Consider the following 21,931-nt stretch of genomic DNA (forward strand, 5'->3'; position numbering starts at 1 on the left):
CTCTGGCCTTTGTTTGCCTGATGCAGTGTATGATCTCCAGCCCTTCCTTCACATGACCACATTTTCTACCTACATCTCACTGGACTCGTCTGCCCTTACTCAGCTAACTCCTAGGTCTGAAAGTTACTCTGTATGCCCATGTAAATTCAAGACAATGATAAATAAATCTGGTATGTTGGTATGAGAAGGAATCTCCTATGATTCAAAGAAAGAATATTGGAGATCCTGTACTTTAAATCAACAATATGTTTTCAAAGTGAAAGTATCTGACTTTAAAATGTCGGGGCACCAATTTCCAAGTGAGATGCTGAAATATGTTGACCATGGCTGTATTCATCTGGGTATATGCAATCATTCTCTAATAAAATTGAGAGCCTTTAGAATTACTGGTAAATACAAAATTTAAAAAATGCAGGAACATGAACAATATATGGGGCATTATTTGGCACCAAGTCAGAAATATTCTGATCTAGCTTTCATGAATAAGATGTGTACCATCTCAGTGATACCAAGGAGTAGAATCCATCACTGCAGCAATATAAGTGAAAATATTTTATCCATGTATAGCCAAGGATAATTTTATCATCCATTCCAAGTAGCAGCCACAATTGTGGTACTCTATCACATCAAAAGCCATTAACTCAATGGAGACATTTGGGGGCTGAAGAGCAGAATGGTAACCTTTTTAAAAAAAAATATTTGTATATGGAGTTATCAAGTAGCTAAAAAGATGAATAATATCAAAAGATTAGCAATATCATCTGGTCCTTTCTTTCCAGGGACATACGACATACAAGACAGCAAATAAAAACACAGCCAAATAACTAAAACATTATTTTAAATTACCACAACCACAGAACTTAATAGCCAAACCAGATGGGTTTATCTGAAAAATTCTTGTATATACAGTGGTACCTCAGGTTACGAACTTAATTCGTTCCGTGACTCTGGTCTCAGCCCGAATTGGTCGCAACCTGAAGCAAATTTCCCCATAAGCTTCAATGTAATTACTGTTAATCCATTCTGGCGTGGAGGACAGGAAGGCGGCTATTGCTTGGAGGGAGAGTCCCCCTCCCTACAACCACGTGTCAGGGGTGGAAAATGGCCGCGGACCACGTGTCAGGGGTGGAAAAATGGCCATGGACCGTGTCACGGGAGGGAAAATGGCCATGGATCCGGTTCGTAACCCGAGGTGGAGTTCGCAAACCGAGGTAAATTTTTGCGGCCGGAGCTGGTTGTAACCCGAAAAGTTCATTAACAGAGGCGTTCGTAACCCGAGGTACCACTGTATATTAAACAAGCTTGCCTTAGAAGGTTAAGAGAATAGAAATCAATCCTGACCCTCCTTAGCAAATAATTCTAAAGCTTTTAAGCAGCCATTGAAAAGGCTCCTTCTTGTGTTTCTTCCAGATATGCCTCTGATGGTGGTCAGATGATGATAAGAGCCCCTCCCAATGATCTTAAAACCTGTCCAGGCTCATAAGGGAGAATAAGGTTTTTCAGATAGCCTGGTCCCAAGTCATATAAAACTAAGAGCCAACTATAACTCTGAGGTGAACTTACAATTTGGTTGGGACAGTTTCGACATTGTAATATGGGCAAAAAGCTGAAAACTGAATAAAGATTGGACCATGTGATAGCTTTTCCTCATCCAGATATAAGAGAGGAAGTCAACAGGCTGAATTGTTAGGGAGCAATCACAAGTGTATTAGTCTCCATATAAATCAGCCAAAGAACACTGTATTGAAATCAAGGCTTTTTAAAATGGATTTTGAATGGAGCTCAGCGACAGTCAAATTTTGCTGTGAAGTTGAGGGCAGGAGAGGAATTGTGAGCTAAATACAATAATATTGAGTTTTGACCACAAACCTAAAAAACAAATTGCCACAAGTAGTAACATTATGATTAACAGTAGAAATGGAATGAACATGTATTGGCTGTTGCTTTTTCTGCCTGGATTTCTAATCTATCAAATAAAAATGGGTGTGTGTGCTAATTTTAGAGTGCATATCCAGATTAATCAGTTCCTAGATTGGGAATCACTTGGTGGTTGTGTTTGAAAAACTTGCATTAATGTTCAACACGTGCAGAAGCTAATGTTATTAATGCTGATTTATTTTAGTGTTACTTTCCTGAAAGATAAATTCAACCATTATTTTATTGCATCATAAATGAAAGCTTTTGGGTAGAACAGGATGAAAGTAGCAATCAGAGCCTGGTTCAGAAAAGGCAGAATAAATGGTGAGTGTATAATTAACAACTCAGAGCTTGTTCCAAGATGCTGTCATCTATCACCTTATGTGGAAGTGTCACTTTCAGAGTCTTGTCTTTGTCCATGGCTTGACAGATGGTTTCATAAGCATTGCTGTTGCCAGACCAACAGCGTCTAGCAACCTGCATATATGGAATAAAAATGAATAGATACAATACAGAAAGTATAAGATCCCCAACTACTTACATATGTATTATTTTAAGAAAATACGTCTAGCATTTTTTTCTAAATTGAGTGATTCCTTGGTATTCTTGCTGTAGCACCTGGGCTTTGTACAAATTTAAAAAAAAAATACCCTGAGATAATAAAGATAATACTATTTTTAGTTCTAATTTAAATATTCCTGGATAGCATCTTCTAGAGACTGACATAGTATAAGGAAGGTGTTTTGCAAGGTTACTTCCCTCAGGTTAGAAGATTAACACATCAAATGTAATCTGTAGTACATTGTACTATTTTGATTTGTGTCATTTCTTGAGTACTATAGTAACTGTTCATTTCACAGAAAGTGTGAGCTATTTATCATCCCTTAATGCTGAACTTAGAAATAAAGGCTGGGAAAATATTGTGCCTTGAAGACAATATTTGAAAACCATGCCTATTGAATTATTCAGCTAAAATAGCTTTCCCTGACCTTGGTGCCTTTCAAAGACTGCAACCCACAGAGTTCCCATCTAGCATAGCCTTTGGGAATTCTAGGAATTCCAGTCCTGGTACATATTGAGGCTGCCAAGTTTGGAAGAGCTAAGCTAACAGGTGAAATATATGCTAGCAGGTAAAATATATGTTTAATTCAAGATTAATGATTCTGGAGAATAGAATGTTATTTATTTCAATTACTTCATGTACACCAGAACAAGAGTCAGTAACAGGATGAAGCTTAGGAGAATTCTGGTATTACTTGCAGTACATTAGCCACATCAGTAGAACCCCTTTTTTAACAGGTTGTTGTTTATATCATCTCACTCTGACAAATGAATCTTGTTAAGAATTTGTACCTCATAGCTCAAGACAAAATATTAATTATGCTTCGCAGTTTATCTACATCGCTTTTAGCAGTGGTCAAGAAGGACAGGTAAGAAGTCCACTCAATGTCAGATGACTGGATGTCCACTCACCCAGTAGCACTTCCACTTCTCTCCTTCCCCCCATCCCTCCACATCTCTATATCTTTTCAGATCTACTTTGGAAATACCCCAATTTTCCAGAGGAGAGATGGTGATGAGAGAATAAGTGGGATACTTCAGAGGGAGAGGATATTTCTTACAGCAGCAGTAATGGACAAGCATGATTGAGAACAATCCGCTGCAATTCTTTTTGAAGTCTGCATCTAAGTTTGCTATGCTGATCAAAGCAGCAGATCCCCATATACACTTCCAAATACTTAATGCTATTCCTACGCTGCCTCATAACAATGTTCTCTAGCAGTTTTAAATCTAACAAATAGTTCTATTCCCCAGAATAAAATAACCATTACTCCTTTAAGCACCTACATTGTTTGGAAGCTAAACAATCCATGATGGTATTAATACCCCAAAGCTCTCTCTGCCTAGTAGACTCATTCTAGAGGTGTTCAAACCCTGAATTGAGTTGAAAGGTACTGTTAGGTTTGAGAGGGCCTTGGACAAGTATGTTCAGAGTGCAGCATTCTCCAGCCTGATCCCTACTGCCCATCCTGTTTAGCAGCTGTGGCTATAGCAGCTACCTATACTTCCTCATCTAGGTCTAACCAGATATGTTTATAACTACCAAGAGAACCAGTTTGGTGCTGGACTTCAAATGAGGAGACTGTGAGTTCTAGTCCTCCCTTAGGTATGAAAACCCACTGGGTGACTTAGCTAGTCACTTTCTCTCAGTCCAACCCATCTCATAGGGTTACTGTTGAGGGAAAATAGAAGGCAGGAACAATAGGTACCTCACTTAGGGTTGTACAAAATAAAGGAGGGATATAAATCTGATAATAGTAATAACTAGCCAGCTTGTCAGCCAGTTGACACTACAGAAACAGATGAACGGCAGGCAACAAACCCGATCCATTTGTGTCTTAGGTTGCAACCAATGAGACACTAGTGGCAAGGAGACAAGTCTGTTTCTTCTCAAATGCTCTCATTAACTGTCAGCCATTACATTAACTGTGCAAAGGCAGCTCTTGATTGATTCAGCTGGAAATTCTTCTTTAAAATAGCAAGCTGCTGCTGCTATCAATTAACTGCCCAGTGCATTAGCACACCCCACTGTTGTTTTCTGGAGGCTATTTGGAGCTCAAATCAAGGCCACTATAATGGAGAATGGGAGCATAGGATGTTGACTTGATAGGATGTTGACTCCAGAAATCTCATAATTGATAGGATATCAAGATAAGATGATACTAAGTGGTGTCATTTTGATGGTTAATGTAACAACAACTGGAAAAATCACAGCAACAATATGCTTCACTGTTTTATCTATTCTTGCAGTTATGAAATGTGATGACTACACAAGCTGTTCAGGTAGCACAGGCTGTAAATGCATGATCTGTGAGAGAGCATGGTATTTGTGGCCTTTGAATAACATTCTCAGCATTGCTAGTTCAGAGAGGCACTGAAAGCAATTTGGTAGTTATAAATTAGGTTGAAGGAGACTGCTTTCAGTAAATGGAATAAGCAAGATTTTAAGATGCCATGAGCTTGTATAATACAAATATGATATCATTTGCAATTAAATATATGGTTTACCTGGAAATAAATTAGGAAACTCCCTAAGAGGCCAAGGTGGGGAAGTTGAACATTGCACAGGATTTGTGTATAATTTTTTTCTATGTATCTTTCTGGGGGAGAGGGTGGCTGGAATCATGTTAAATTCTATGTCATCTTCCTTTTGGGTAAAAAGGAAGGTGATATGGATTTTGCCCTGAAAGGCTTATTCCTCATTCTGTAACCATCCAATACAGACAGAAGGCAAGTCCTGAAGATCCCATCAAATCTGTAATATATATCATTAGAATACAGACAGCAAAGGAATTTACCCAAATATCCTTGCAATTTACTATGTGTATAACACTTTCAAATTGAAAGATAAGATTCATTTACATACCCCATTAGAAACATCCCAGTTCAGCATCATCTTTGCACGCTCTTCAGCACCTGCTGAACCATCCAGGACAAGACCAAATCCTCCATTGATCACTTCTCCCCTTTAAATTTAGTAACAAAAACAAGTCTTCATTTTTGTGGAGTTGATCAGACCTATACTTCAGGGTGGGAGGGAGGGAGTTCTAAGGTTTCTGGCTATGGCTATTCTCCAGGTAAAACTGTTCTACCCAGGCAGCTACAGTAGTTATACTCTCAATAAATGGAAAGCCCCCCCACCTGGAATCTGATTGGGGCAGAACAAGAGAGTCCCCCCTTCCTGGGAGTTACATTGGGAGCGACAGTTTCTCACAACAGAAATGTAAATTATGTCAACCACCAACACTCTTCTAGCTCCAAGGCTGAAAAGCCTAATGTGAAATATCCATTAAACTGGGAAAGGCAGGGGGAAAAAAAAATACTAGAATTCACCACCACAGGTATAAGAAAGGTCTCAGCTTCAAACTGACAGACAGCAATCATCAAGTAAAATAAATTCCTGCTAGTATGTAGTAAAAATACTTGCCTACCAGTGCCATACTGTGGGCCTGGGAAGCTTCTGCTGAGTTCAGTTCAGGGAGCCTGACACCTTGAATGCCCTCACATCTATTCCCTCCTCAATGAGAAGAAAGCCATTGCATGCAAGTCAACATTTAAAATGTGGCCACTGACCTCACTCACACAAACTCCACTGACCATTAATTAGTTGGCCAATGTCTTGTTCCAATATCGGAACCTGATGGCTACCCCAGCTAGTCCAGGGGCAGGGCAGGATCAACCAGGACGCCAACCAATGTGTCCTCTCCCAGGGGGAGTCCAGCTGACCTTCCAGCAACTGCATGAGCTGCTATTACCAGAGCGATTCGGTGCAAAGAGTCTGCTTTTTTGCCAAACATAATAGTAATCAAAGCAGATCTCTTGCTTTCCTTGCTCAGAGTCAGCTGTATAATTTCCAGGTATTAGAGGATTTGCCCATTGATCAAACCTATGTAGGATTCTTGATAAACCGAATGACTAAAGAAACTACAAAGTGAGCAACCCCACATCTGAGGACAGCTACAGTACATTAATGTCATGGCATGCCTGAGAGCTAATTCTGAGGATCCTGTCAGGAAGCTGACATTTAACAAGCATAAAATACATTGTTTGTGGCAAGATGTTCAGTATGGAAATATGCTAGAATTTCAGATGCTAACTTAGGATGTGGGCTACAATCTTTGGAGCTCCCCCCAACTCCTTTTGCACCCAATGAAACTTTTGGAATTAAACATTGACTAAATCTATACTTAAAAGAAGCAGGAAACTTGCATGTAAGTCAGGATGGATGACAGACATCTCTGTTATCTCTTGATAATAGACAGTACTGAAACTGTGAGCAAATTGTTAGCTCCAATTGAAAAATAGCATTCAGTCATGGAGACTGAAGGAGGAGGGGAAATGTCAGCCATTCTGATCTCAAGAAGGAGGGGACAATCACCATGGAGATGGAGATGGAGGAAGGGAAGAAACACCTTCCCTTCCTGTCAATCTGAATCAAGAGGTAAAAGGAGTGATTCCTGGTCATTCTAGACCAGTGTTGTCCAAACTTGGCCACTTTAAGATGAGTGGACTTGGCTGGGGAATTCTGGGAGTTGAAGTACACTCATCTTAAAGTGGCCAAGTTTGGACAACACTGGTCTAGACACACAGAAGGGAATGGGATGGAGAAGAGGATGGTGTGGGAATTAAGTTAGGAGCTAGAGTTTCTCAAGACAGAAATGTCAGTCATGTCAACAAGCAACAGTAATCTAGCTCCGAGGCTAAAAAGCAGAAAGCAAATTATTTATTAAATTGTGAGAAAGACGGAAAAAAGAACTGTTCTAATTAACTGCTGTAGATATATTAAAAAGTTTGCACTTCATGTTGACAGAGGGTGATCAACTGCTTAAAGTGGTTTCATCCTTGTATGGAAAAAGATATTATCTAGCCGTGACATGTTAAGTGTATGGAAAGCTTGTGTCAAATTCAGTGTGTGCCAGCCAGCTGAATTCTAGCCTGGGAATCTGACATCCTCTTCACCAGGAATAAAGTTTTCAATTAAATGGCTCCAATTTCCACCTTAAACAGGGCTATTAGGCTTAGCTCCCCTTCATGGATCACTGTCTTGTCGTGGCAAAGGGGCTTGCGTAACTCAGTGAAGCCATGAGTTATGCCATGCAGGGCCACCCAAGACGGACAGGTCATGACAGAGAGTTCTGACAAAATGTGGTCCACTGGAGAAGGAAATGGCAACCCATTCCAGTATCCTTGCCAAGAAAACCCCACGGATAATGTCAAAAGGCTAAAAGATATGATGTCGGAAGATGAGCCCCTCAGGTCGGAAGGTGTCCAATATGCTACCGGGGAAGAGCAGAGGGCAATTCCAAGTAGCTCCAGAAAGAGTGAAGCAACTGGGGCAAAGCCGAAAGGACGTTCAGCTGTGGATGTATCTGGAAGTGAAAAGAAGGTCCAATGCTGTAAAGAACAATATTGTATAGGAACCTGGAATGTAAGATCTATGAGCCAAGGCAAGCTGGATGTGGTCAAACATCAGATGACAAGATTGAACATCAACATCTTGGGAATCAGTGAATTAAAATGGATGGGAGTGGGTGAATTTAATTCAGATGACCATTATATCTACTACTGTGGGCAGGAAACCCTTAGAAGAAATGGAGTAGCACTCATAGTCAATAAGAGAGTGGGAAAGGCAGTAATGGGGAACAACCTCAAAAATGACAGAATGATCTCAGTGCGAATCCAAGGCAAACCATTCAATGTCACAGTAATCCAAGTCTATGCCCCAACCACTGATGCCGAAGAAGATGAAGTTGACTGGTTCTATGAAGACCTACAACACCTTCTAGAACTAGCACCAAAAAAAGATGTCCTTTTCATCATAGGGATTGGAATGCTAAAGTAGGAAGTCAAGGAATAATTGGAATAACAGGCAAGTTTGGCCTTGGAGTACAAAATGAAGCAGGGCAAAGGCTAATAGAGTTCTGTCAAGAGAACAAGCTGGTCATAGCAAACACTCTTTTCCAACAACACAAGAGATGACTCTACACATGGACATCACCAGATGGTCAATACCGAAACCAGATTGATTATATACTTTGCAGCCAAAGATGGAGAAGCTCTATACAGACAGCAAAAACAAGACCAGGAGCTGACTGTGGCTCAGATCATGAGCTTCTTACTGCAAAATTTAGGCTTAAATTGAAGAACGTAGGAAAAACCACTAGACCACTCAGGTATGACTTAGATCATATTCCTTGTGAGTACACAGTGAAGGTGATGAATAAAGTTAGGGGATTAGATCTGGTAGACAGAGTGCCTGAAGAACTATGGACGGAGGTCCGTAACATTGTACAGGAGGCAGCAGCTAAAACCATCCCAAAGAAAAAGAAATGCAAGAAAGCAAAATGGCTATCTGATGAGGCTTTACAAATAGCTGTGGAAAGAAGGAATGTGAAAAGCAAGGGTGAAAGGGAAAGATATAACCAAGTGAATGCAGATTTCCAGAGAATAGCAAGGAGAGATAAGAAGGCCTTCTTAAATGAACAATGCAAAGAAATCGAGGAAAATAATAGAATGGGGAAGACCATTGAGATCTCTTCAAGAAAATTGGAGATATCAAAGGAACATTTAGTGCAAAGATGGGCATGATAAAGGACAAAAAAGGCAGGGACCTAACAGAAGCAGAAGAGATTAAGAAGAGGTGGCAAGAATACACAGAAGAACTATACAAGAAAGATCTTAATGTCCCTGATGTCCATGCTGGTGTGATCACTGACCTTGAGCCGGACATCCTAGAGAGTGAAGTCAAGTGGGCCTTAGGAAGCATTACTAACAACAAAGCTAGTGGAGAGGACAGTATTCCAGCTGAGTTATTTAAAATACTAAAAGATGATGTTGTTAAAGTGCTGCACTCAATATGCCAGCAAGTTTGGAAAATGCAACAGTGGCCACGGGATTGGAAAAGGTCAGTTTACGTTCCAATTCCAAAGAAGGGCAATGCCAAAGAATGCTCAAACTATTGCACAATTCCTCTCATTTCACATGCTAGCAAGTTTATGCTCAAAATCCTACAAGCTAGGCTTCAGCAGTATGCGAACTGAGAACTACTAGATGTACAAGCTGTGTTTCCAAGAGGCAGAGGAACTAGAGATCAAATTGCCAACATTCGCTGGATCATAGAGAAAGCACCAGAGTTCCAGAAAAACATCTACTTCTGCTTCATTGACTATGCAAAAGCCTTTGATTGTGTGGATCACAACATACTGTGGCAAATTCTTAAAGAGATGGGGGTACCAGACCACCTTACCTATCTCCTGAGAAATCTGTACACGGGCCAAGAAGCAACAGTTAGAACCGGTCATGGGACAACTGATTGGTTCAAAATAGGGAAAGGAGTATGACAAGGCTGTGTACTGTCACCCTGCTTATTTAACTTATATGCAGAGTACATCATGAGAAATGCCAGGCTGGAAGAATCACAAGCTAGAATTAAGATTGCAGGGAGAATCATCAACAACCTCAGATATGCAGACGATACCACCCTAATGGCAGAAAGTGAAGAAGAACTAAAGAGCCTCTTGATGAGGGTGAAAGAGGAGAGTGCAAAAGCTGGCTTGAGACTCAACATTAAAAAAAACTAAGATCATGGCATCTGGACCCATTAATTCCTGGCAAATAGAAGGGGTAGAAATGGAAACAGTAACAGACTTCATTTATTTGGGCTCCAAGATCACCACAGACGGAGACTGCTGCCATGAAATTAAAAGATGCTTGCTCCTTGGGAGGAAAGCTATGGCAAACCTAGACAGCATATTAAAAAGCAGAGACATCACCTTGCCAAGAAAGATCCGCATAATCAAAGCTATGGTTTTTCCAGTAGTAATGTATGGCTGTGAGAGCTGGACCATAAAGAAGGCTGAGCGCTAAAACTGATGCCTTTGAACTGTGGTGCTGGAGAAGACTCTTAAGAGTCCCCTGGACTGCTAGGAGGTCAAACCAGTCAATCTTAAAGGAAATCAACCCTGACTGCTCATTGGAAGGATTGATAATGAAGCTCAAGCTCAGATACTTTGGTCACTTAATGTGAAGAGAGGACTTCTTGGAAAAGACCCTGATGCTGGGAAAGATTGAAGGCAAAAGGAGAAGGGGACAGCAGAGGATGAGATGGTTAGATAGCATCACTGAAGCAATGAGCATGAAACTGAGCAAACTCAGGGAGGCAGTGAAAGACAGGAAGGCCTAGTGCGATATGGTTCATGGGGTTACAAAGAATTGGACACGACTTAATGACTGAACAACAACAACAAATTAGGTTTAACTGGTACTGGAATGAACAGTCATAGGAAACACAACACTAGAGTAAGAAAGAATAAAAGAGTTTTATTTTAATGAGGACTACAAAAGAAAGACTTGAGGAAACAGGAGAGCAGGATCAAGGCGAAGATCTGCATACTGAAACTAGCAGTCATTAATGTGGGAAAATAGAGAGATAGAAGGACAAAGATTGGGGACAAAATAAGGTTATACAACTGATTTAAAGTAATACTAGAAAAAAAAAATCACATAACCTGACATGGCCACTCCATATTTTTTCTGCCAAATTTACATTACAGGATGTAGTTTTCCCAGGGTGACTGGGCAGAGGGTCTACGTTTTAGGACCAGTCAAACAAAACCTCTAATTCATTCTTCCCCTGAATCCCAACTCTCATTGGAAGAAGTGGTGACTTTAGTTATGGAATACTTAAGTCACCAGCTAGCATGTAGGCCTCTAGATCCATTATAGGCTATTCATTTTTAAATTGCCCCAAACCTATGGAAAAGGAGAATTATTGTTCTAAAAAATCGTAACTACCATTATGTGTATCAGAGGGATATAATTAGGTGTAATTACTGTAAGTGTGCTGTTGAGTCATCTGTCAGGAATGCTAGTATTGCAAGATTCTCCCACAGAGTAGGAGTTTGACCAGATCTATTCCTCTCTTTCTCCTTCTGGGTGGGTAACAAAACACATAGATGATGATCTTTAGGGAGACTTTCAGTTCTAAAATTAGGTAACTATATTGTTGAAAATTGCTTAAGGTACATGACAGGCAATGAGAATCTTAATATGGGATAAGGAGACAACCATTTTATTATTTTCCCACAAAATATAGTCTACAAGATCAATTTTTAACTTAGCATGAATGCCAAGGGTTGTTGAGCCGGCCTGCTGCAGTTCCCCTGAGGACGGGGCCATCTAAAATGTACTTATTCAGACAAATAATGAAAATGCCAACATGTCTGAGATTAAGTAGCTGTTGTCTTAAAGGCCAGGCCATTTAAGACAAACTTATTTAAGTTTATTGCACAGCCGTTTGGAATTCCATTGTGGTGATGTCAAATTAGTTGTTGCAACTCACGTCAGTCAAAATAAACTCTCTTGCTTCTGCTTTACTAAATCAGGAGAAAATGCTTTTTAAAACATAAATAAAATAGAGATAGTGAAGGAAACAAATTTCTTCTCATTCCTAAAAGGTGGTGCAAAACAGGTGGGGCCTTGTCATGCATGTGGGCAAAAGCAAGAGGATTTTTTTTTAATATTCCTGGATTTTTAGGGAAAGTTTTGGGGTGGGCCTTTTTTCCTCCTAAGATAAATCAATTTAGAATAATATATGCTTAATTTTTGTGCGTTTCTTCCCTTTAAGCATGCTCCCAATTTGTGACAATTGTTCAGATTAAGGCCACACATACCCAAATGGGGGCTGATGTGGCTCAGGGGCCTTACTTTGCCCACCCCTGCTATATAGGAATTAGGGCTTCCAGAATAATCATAGTATAGCCGGGCTGTAAAAATCCAGGAGGGCTGCAAATGTACAGAAAACATACTTTGCTACAGAGTAGTGATTGTCTGGTTTTCACAGCCCGGATATGCTGTAGTACACTTACTAGTTTACATCTTTAAATCACAAAACAATACAATGGGATTGTTATCCTTGCACATTTAAGTGGACATGTGTGTAAAACACCAAAAACAAAAAACAAAAAAACAGATTTAGCCCAAGACAGAGCCTGTCTTGCACAGGAATAAATGAACACTACCTAGGTAGCAGTATTGTGGTAAGACCAGGTGATTGGCCCATATTACCTACCTAATCATAAAAGAAAAGACACTGGGGAAAAAGAATAACTGAAAACGCAAGCCTCTCTGTTACAGAATTCCCTGCCAACACCTGGCAGAGCACAACAGAACAAACCACCCGAGCACTGATTGACTACAGTGGCTATGCCATGCCTATTGCTTCCTATCTGGCCCAGGGTAAGGAACGCTTGATGAGATGAAACCTTGCCAGAACTCTTCTGGCATAAGGCAAGAGACACAAAGGCGCTTTTTAGATAAAGTGGATGGGGATTCTGAATACCCCAAATGATTACTTTTGACCCTATTAGTGTGACTGCCTGCTGCCAGAACCACCACCAAGGAAATCCGACGGTCTTAGAGGCTGATTGGGTTAATTGCATTGTCTTGCGCTGTAATCGATTTTGATGTAAGCTTTAGATCTGGATCTGTTTCATCAGAAATTTTTTGTTTCTGCTGCAATAAATCACAATGGCTACATTTCTGGAAGAATTTAAAATTGATGAAAATAATGCTGCAGCTCACTGAGATCCAAGCATTGTTTTTAAGAATATTCTTTTATGAACTAAATCAGTACTCCCAAACTGGTCTCATAGGAGCTAGATTTTCAGACATTGTTCTAACTAAACATGTCATCAATCATTATTATTTCATAGACGTAGTTTCTCTATTTGATGCCTGGGCAAAACCTGTTTTAGGATTCCTGTACTGAATTAAAATTTAGAATTCTAACATGTATTACAATACCAACCGAAAGTCAAGTGAAATCAAGAGTTGTCCCAGTAGGGTCACCCAAAATATGCTAATTAATTAAATTGTAATGTCATGTTTGTTTACTTGAACTTTCCAAACTTTTTTTTTTCATTTTTATGGAAGAGCACTGAGTCCTCATTAGCACTTGGTCATATATTCAAATAATTAAAGAAACATGTGGTATGTTGACCTAAACTACTCCAATAATTTCCAGACGCCTCTCCCCAAGGTGATCAAAGAACTCCAAGCCCCTCAAGCAATCCTTCTGTTGACTGTGTACTTCAATCCATAAATTGTCTCTGTCTTTTGGTTGGTACAAATCACTTTGGCCTCCTCCTAATAAAGAGGCTTTCAAAACTAAGCTTCTGTGATATTGACCAACCCTAAGGTCATTTCATATATGGTCCAACTAAAATTATAATGCGTGCCTCTATGTGATCAACCTAATAAAGAAAAACACAAAATTCCATTTTTAAGCCTCTAAACATAAAACAAGCCCAGAAAACTCTTGGTGATAAATCCATGCAGTTAACCATATTGACCATTTTATGGAATGTTCAAACTCTCATTATATCACAAACACAATAATCACAACTAAACTATCAAAAATTAAAAACCTGTACATGTTGGAGAAATGGTAAAGACTAGGCTAGATGTTTCAATTCTATCTGATCTGCACAAGCCGGATCATCTGGACTCCCACTTACGTACATTTTAGATAGTTCCAGTGGGAATGTGAAGCAAGATTCCTAGTGTTTTCTACTCATCCTATTTAGTACAGAGCAATAAATGAAACACATGACAAACATTCATGTTGGCATGTTTTAAGTCCTATATTGAACAAGTAAAACATACTCCCTGATCTGTTAATGAGAGTCAAAACTATACATTACAAAAAACACGGTCAACACCATTCAGTTTCCCCCTTCTCATTCTAGCTGGTAGCATCTTCCCTAAGCACAATACATGGGCCATATCACCAGGTGCATTTCCTATCCATAAGATGTTAGTACTGAAACCTAAAGTAATTCACAGCATAATTGTGTCACAGCACACAGCTGAGTAGTGTTGCGATATTATTCAGAACACAGATGAATAAAGCTCAGCTGTTTTTCAATATATTTATTGCATCTCTAAGTACAAGTAGCATCAATGGGAGAGTACATACCTCTATTCAAAATATGCCGTATCTTTTCAGTGGTGGCACCTGTTTTTAGAATAACTGCTATAAATATGCTATATCTGTTGTGTTGTCCTCTATATAGGATGGGAAGGTAGCTTGCTTGCTTGCTTCCTTCCTTCTGTCTAATTTTATACACTTTTATTTTTAATAATATTTTAAATTAATTGTGCATTACCCAGAGAAGTCCTGTTTGTTACTGGGCTATATAAAAGTAAAAGTACAAGTCTACTGCAACCACTACTTCTGTATGTTTTGGACTGCATGGGTTCCAACCAACATGGCCAATAATCAAGTACAATGGGAATTCTAGTCCAAAACATCTGAAGGACATTGGGTTGGCGAGAGCTAATGTGTCAAATACTGAGCCAGATAGTCAAAGGTTTGATACCGTTTATAGCAGTGTCTTCCTAAAGGCATCCCACTGCATCCTCATAAAATTCCCTTTTAACCCAGGAAGTCAGCTCCCTATGAGTAGCCCAAATGGAATCAAAATAGCCCAGGGAGTTGAAGAACCCTGTGGAAGTACTGTAACACATTTGTTCCCTAAAGCAACTCAGGGGCCATGGGCTGCATATAGTCCCAAGCACCTAAAGATCATCTCATTGAAATTCAGCAAGAAACTGCCCAGTTTCCAGCTGTAGAGTATTTCCAACTTCCCTTCAAACATAAGGCTTGGAATGAGAACAGAAGACTGTTGGGAAGTCAACCATTCCTATTCCCCCACAATTGCTCTGAAAATATTGTGAAAGAATTAGACAAAATTGTGCCATTAGAGTTTAGCGAATACTCTTTGAGGGAGCTGCATGATTTTTAAGAGTGGGAATGGGAGTGTTTGCTTCTTGGAGCCTCCCCCTCCCAATTCTACCATTAAACTTCCCTAAGTCTCCAAAAAACAGCCCACATTTGTTTGGCCCTGTCACTTCTAGTGGCATCAACAAGTCATTGGAAGGTCTCCTGCAGCTCTGCAGCAAGACAGGGGATTGAGTCATGGCTTTTACAAATTGTCTATCCCTGCCTTGAAGCAATAATCCAGCCAGATCCTTGTAGTCCTTGGACTTAATGGATTCACTGGGGAGGAAGCAGACATGCTTTTTAATGTATATTACTACTATCCTGTCCTTCAAAACATAGGCTGCTTTTTTAATTTTTGGAGGCCTCCTGCTTACTCCACTCAGTAGGGCCTCAGATTTCTACTTGGAGTTCCCCTGGTGGTACCACTGCTGCTAAGTGACAGATGTGAGGAGCTCAGAATGGCCAAAAGTTTGAGCAAGTTCTTCCTCTGCTGCTCTTTAAAAAACACATTAGAACTAATTTGGGGCAGAAGTGAAGAAAAAGATGGTTGCGCACCTGATCTGTTTTATGTCAGCAAACCCTGCTGCCTTTAGCATACAGGGATGTTATATTGAGGCCCGAAGGTCACAGATGTAAATGTTGCTTGGGGGAAGTCTAAATGCACATCTCATTCACTGATACTTTGAAGGCTGATGCAAGAATACAGAACTGGAAGTGAATGCTGTTTTAATATTTATCATTTCAAAAAATTGGATATAGTTGAAACATAATCAGTGATGAAGGAAACCATCCATTGAATGCAGATGCTACAACAATCATTTCACAGGTAAACATAGTAAACTGAGGTAGTTCAAGTCCTAGGATATGTGGACATGTATACCTTTCATGCTGAATGATTGTGCAGTATTTACAAGTTATTCATTATGACATTTTAGCTTTTCTTTCCACTCTAAACCCAGTATGCTTAAGAGAGCTTTTGGGTTTCCTAAAAAACAATGAAGATCTAAGATAAATTTGGTAAATAAACCAATAAGAAAAATGTAATCATCAGTTGTTCTGCAGAAAACCCAGTCAAAGAAATACAGTCAGCACTGGAAAAGGAGGTATATAGTCTGCCTTCACCTACTGGTTGGGGATGATGGGAGTTGAAATTCAATACTGCTGAAAAAGAAAACACATTTGGGGAAGTAAACTATATCAGATTTCCTCAGCAAAACCTCATTTTGCTACAATGAATAGCTGCAGCACCATATATTTTTCTATCTGCCTACAGCTTCCATCACTCATTGGTCGTCATCTCTTTCCCCTTTCGAGGCAAAATCTCCTTACCAGCCAACACCACCGCCATTGTGTAAGGCAACCCAGGTTGCTCCTCTAAATGCATCTCCTACAAAATTCTGAACAGCCATATCTGTTAGGGAAGAAAAGAAAGAAATGACAACCGCGTACAATGGTGAAGCAGAAGAAGGGGAGGGACCACAGTGTCTTTAAAGCAGTGTTGTCCAAACTTGGCCACTTTAAGATGAGTGGACTTCGACTCCCAGAATTCCGCAGCCAGCATGGCTGGCTGGGGAATTCTGGGAGTCGAAGTCCACTCATCTTAAAGTGGCCAAGTTTGGACAACACTGCTTTAAAGTATGGGGCAAAAGCTTTGTTTTTGCACTTCATGGGCTGTATTCAGTTACTGCTATTTCTCTTGCATTATTTTCAAAAATCCAAAGTATTCAGAGGGCCTCTCTTCTGGGAAAACTGGACAAACAAACAAGATCCTGAAGATACATATCTAATAAATAAATAAATCTTCCATGTCCACTGATACAGACAAAAATGAGTCCATGGGACTTTTTGCCTCACCCCAAAGCTCCCTTGCATTTATATGAATTAGTCCTTTAGAATTAAAGCACAGTATTTAGTCTGAGCTCAAATGAATGCAAATAAAATAACCTTTCTCCACTGCTTATCAGTTAACAGCTGAATGTCCAAACTGGGTTTTAGTCATGTCCAAGATATGTTGAAGTTATTAGAAACATCATGATAAGAAGGATGGAGTGCATCTGTGCATATAAACACCAATGTCCGTGTGTGTGTGCATGCCAAAAAATTCAAGATGGCAGTCCTGACGGCATGACTGAAGACCTACCTGTTTTGTACATGAATCAGTGTAGCATGCCTGAAAGGATGGAGGTTTGATTGTGCTGATGTGACCACCATCTTGGCTTTTTTTATATCCCTGCCCCCCCCTCGCCCCCCAGAAAGAGGGGAACAGAGAAGTAGATGTTCCCCTAATCACTATGAAAAAAAATGACAAAAAACTTTAGGCCCTGAAGGATTATCAGGAAGTGAGAATATAACTTGCAGTTTGAGATTTTGCTACCCTGAATGTCATGGACTATTCACTGCAGTGTTTTGGCTAATCTAAAAACTATTATCACTATTCATTCAAAAGGGATACTCTTTGCAATGGACAAATTTTTTAAATTTACATTGGAATAAAACCAGAATTCTATTTGAATCAGCAGCTCTGCCTGGGATAATCAGATACAAAAGAGGGCAGGACTACTGTCTAGGTGAGATTTCCAGTAGGTGCAGTTTGTCATTTGGGAGCAGGAGAAAGTGAATTGTTGGAAATTTCCGCTTTTAAAATGCATTAAATGCTCTCTGTTGCATTTGGCGATTCTAGAGGTATCCTAATCTCAGGTTCATATTACACATAATTAAGATGAACTTTGATCCCTGTGAAAAATGCTGCAGTGTAGAATACTCTGGGATTTGAACTATTTCATTCTAATCCCTCTTGTTTTCTTTTTTCCCCCAAAGGTCATCAGCAGAGAATTCTAAAAAGTAGCTTTCTCCTAAGATTATTTTTTTCTAAATATCTTCTGTAATTCAGCCTGCAAAGATTTTTTTCCCCTTCTTTTCACCCCCTTACCCTTTTTTGCATCTCAACTTGCAAGATGCAACTTCACCCCAGTCATGTTTTAATTCCACCTTCTTTGTCTACTTCAATGTTTCTCAACCTCAGCAACTTTAAGAGGTGTGGACTTCAACTCCCAGAATTCCCCAGTCAGCCATGCTGGCTGGGGAATTCTGGGAGTTGAAGTCCACACCTCTTAAAGTTGCTGAGGTTGAGAATTACTGGTCTACTTCTTGCACCTGATTAAAGAGGCTGCTGTCAAGTTATAGCACAATTACTCTTCAAGGTGCTGCAGCTTTTGAGGAGCTTGATTTACAAGCAACCGCAAGGAAGAGGAAACCTTTAAATTAAAAGGTGAAACCAGTTATAGGCGTGAAATGTACTTGTTCGTCTTAAAGAAATTCTGTTTACTAGAGATACTTGCAATCTATTCAGCTAACCTGCACAAAATGCAGAACCATCATAGATATTTGAGGTCTCTCTGTAAGGACTATCTGCCCCACTCACATCATGGTGGTCTCGACTAAGAACAACTGGTGCCTGAAAAGAAGTATATAGGAAAAAATAGAGCAGAATCAGCTGGGCTCCTTGGCATAATTCTGTCCATCCAGATGATGAGGAAATCAATTCTTCTGCTAAAGATCAAATTCCTGAATAGGGAAATCAACCAATATGAGATTTGGATTAACCATGTAGTTCCAATCAAAGAACTACGCAATGGGGAAAACACAATCCTATGTGTTAGTCAGATTTAACATTTAGAAATTGTGATGGACAACCTCTGTCCAGATATGGAGAAAATGCGTATGAAAGTGTCCCATATTAAAGTGTAGGTAAGAAATATACTAAAAATAAATAACAACAATAATAATGAAACCTTGGCACTTTAAAATAATCAACTGCTTTTCTGTAAGCTTTCAGTACACTGTCAAAATAAATTACAGGCTAAATAATTACAAATAAATAGAATAAGAACAAAAAAGGTATTTTGATCTTACTAGGTCAAAGCCAAAGACCACTGTGATGTTTCTGATGGTTTTAGTATTATGATCACCTTTCCAGTTTCACTGAAACTGTGAAGTATCATAAGATCTTGAGTGCAATGGGAAAAAAAGATGAGATGTAGAAATATTCCATGGAGATTAATATTTATATGTAGCCTGAATCCGTCCAAGCTGCAAAATAAATCTATGTAGGCAAGGCGAGGCTTCTGGGATTTACACTAAGCCTGACCAAATTGGAGGTATTGTCAATCCATATCAGCTGGAGAGTATGAGAGAGCACCTCTTTGTTTCTTTCTGAACCTGAAGAAGGCTCTGAAGCTTAGGTTACATTCTAGGCTTCTACCCTGAGTCTTGCCAGGGAGTGACCAATCCCAAAGTGACTGATGCATCAGCTTCATGTTATTTCCCAGGCTATGCATCCAGAAAGAACAGACAGGGAAGCTTGCTTGCTTTGTGACAAATCTTCATATCAAACAGTAGGAAACTTTTTGCAACCTGGGCAATGCAACTTATTTATTTTTATTAATACATTTAAATAAAAAAATAAATTGGAAGAGCCCTCCAGGGAAGACAGGACTGAACATTATTGGCCTCTTTTTTCCTTTTTGAGAGAAGCAGATGGGGTCAAGTACAAAGTGTTAATCCTTGTGGTCATTTGGTGTTTGCATTTTTCACCCTATTAGTGCCAGAAAGAAAAAGTTGGAAAATCAGGCTCCTGAAAATTGATAGTTTTCCCACTGAATTTTGCTGACACAATATGGGAGTGTTTCAGAGGGTGTAAAATGTAGATTGAGAGGCTGAATATGGTCTTGGGGCTCTGCACCTCATTTGTATAATGAAAGAACTAGGAAGCACACAGGACATCCCTTCACTGAATTAGGAAATACTGTGAGGTTTTCCAGTAGGAATTCAACAAGGAATAACATTCAGAAATCTTACAACATGTAATATTGTGGTATTATGGCTATGGTTATTATTATACTGTGGTCACACTCATTTCAAACTATTAGTCTTCATTACTTTACTGGAAATTCATTGACTTTAGATAGCTTGCATTTTTAGAAGAAAAATTCTTATCTCATCATCTACTGTTTCTCTCAGTATGACCTCTTCAATCCCCAAATCAATCTACCATGTCAAAGAAAATTAACAGATTATGTTTAATAAAAACACAGAAGAACTGTACCTTAATTCTTCCTTCAGCAATACTCTTGTTAATAGCCACTGCAATAGCTATGCGGCCTTTTTGATCAGAATACAGAATTCTGGCTTGGGAACCAACAACCTAAAATATAGAAATAATATAATAATAAAGTCCTTGGCTTATCTCCACAGGCCAGATGTGGATCAGAGACAATGCCGATCTATTTAATGAAAAAAGCAGGACAGTGAATTTACAAATATCCATCCTCCATAATTAAGGATTAAGGATTTCTGCCTATGATTTTATCTCCACTTACATTTCATGATATCTAACTTTAATTATAGTTGCAATTTTCCGCTCAGTTAAAATCAAGATTCAAAGTCTAGTATTAGAGGTTGCATTATTGTTAGATAAGATATAGAACTACTGATGGAGCTGGAATCTAAAAAGGATTTTCTTCCTGCCAATAATGTAAAAATACTTACAATAATTCTATTTGGCTTCTCCCTAGAGATTTTGCATGGCTTATCCCTAGAATGGTACACACTGGCTCCCAATATTAAAAATGATTCATCTAAAGGATGTTTTGGTATAGTCATCATACAAGAACTTTATTGCAATGAAAGCAAATTAAAATGGAGCTCTGATCTGAATCAGTTTTTAGTATATAAATTCTTCAGATTAAGTATTCAGAGCACCTGCAGAAAATAGAGAGACTCACAAATTCTGAGTCTGATGTTACCTATTGAAGCAGGCCCAGGATATCTGAAGGACACTGCTAAAGCTATGGCTGGGCACAGCAGGGAGACAGCACCTGTCCATATTTCTAGTAGGGCCATCCAGAAGCCTCATACTGCTTGCCAGTGATAGGATGTGGTGTAGCATGAAAATCCCAAGTCCACACAGCACTGCACCCTAACACTGCATTCTAAATGGCTTAATCTTAAACCAGTTTTAAGACAATCCTGTCCAGACTGAGATGCTTGCAAGGTGTTCAACCTAGAGTGCAGGGTACCATGAACAATTCCCCTGCTGCTGGAAAGAATTTCCTTTCTTTCATCTTCCTTCTGTAACATCTGCTGCAGATGCTGCCACAGATCTTCCTTACTAGGAGAATAGTTATAACGCTTGCCTTATGTGCAGAATATCCCTGATTCAAAACCCAGCAGAAACATTTTCTTTTACATCACTCTTTTCATTCCCTGAGCTACCTAATTCCCCATTCAAGTTTTTTGATGAATGAAATGGTACACTGGTAGACCTGTTTTTAAAAAAATGCAGCAGAAAAGTAGGTGGCTCAGGGAAAGAAAAAATATTAATTAAAAAAAAAAAACACTGCTGGTTTCAAACCAGGGACATTTTGCATGTAAGGCAAGTATTAGAATCAGGATGCTAGTAAGGAAGATGTACAGGGAGTCTTGACTGGGTAGGTCAGGTGGGTAACTCTGGGGACAGAGAGAACAGAAAGCGGCACATGTGGAATGATGCTGGTTATGGAGTGAAAACAGTTATGGGGAGCTCATAGGAATCCCAGCCAGACACAATGCAGGGGGTGTCTGGCTGGGATCCCTGTATAGATGCACACTGAGTATAGACTAAGTGGGATG

General features: G+C 39.5%; 1 protein-coding gene across 1 annotated transcript in view; it reads right to left on the bottom strand.

Moving 5' to 3' along the window:
• Positions 1 to 2,094: 2,094 nt before the first annotated feature.
• Positions 2,095 to 21,931, bottom strand: part of UROC1 (urocanate hydratase 1) — a 60,654-nt gene continuing 40,817 nt past the window's right edge. The window contains exons 16-20 of the mRNA XM_088134278.1: positions 20,367 to 20,465; positions 18,617 to 18,716; positions 16,592 to 16,673; positions 5,345 to 5,444; positions 2,095 to 2,394 (exon numbers count right to left, since the gene is read on the bottom strand). Of these exons, the coding sequence (XP_087990404.1) occupies positions 2,254 to 2,394; positions 5,345 to 5,444; positions 16,592 to 16,673; positions 18,617 to 18,716; positions 20,367 to 20,465 (522 nt within the window). The 3' untranslated portion in view covers positions 2,095 to 2,253. The remainder of the gene's footprint in view (positions 2,395 to 5,344; positions 5,445 to 16,591; positions 16,674 to 18,616; positions 18,717 to 20,366; positions 20,466 to 21,931) is intronic.

Source organism: Python bivittatus, unplaced genomic scaffold (genome assembly GCF_059951505.1).
Source record: "Python bivittatus isolate LINGU-HERP-01145 unplaced genomic scaffold, Pbiv_v1 ctg000080_np1212, whole genome shotgun sequence".
NCBI lineage: Eukaryota > Metazoa > Chordata > Lepidosauria > Squamata > Pythonidae > Python > Python bivittatus.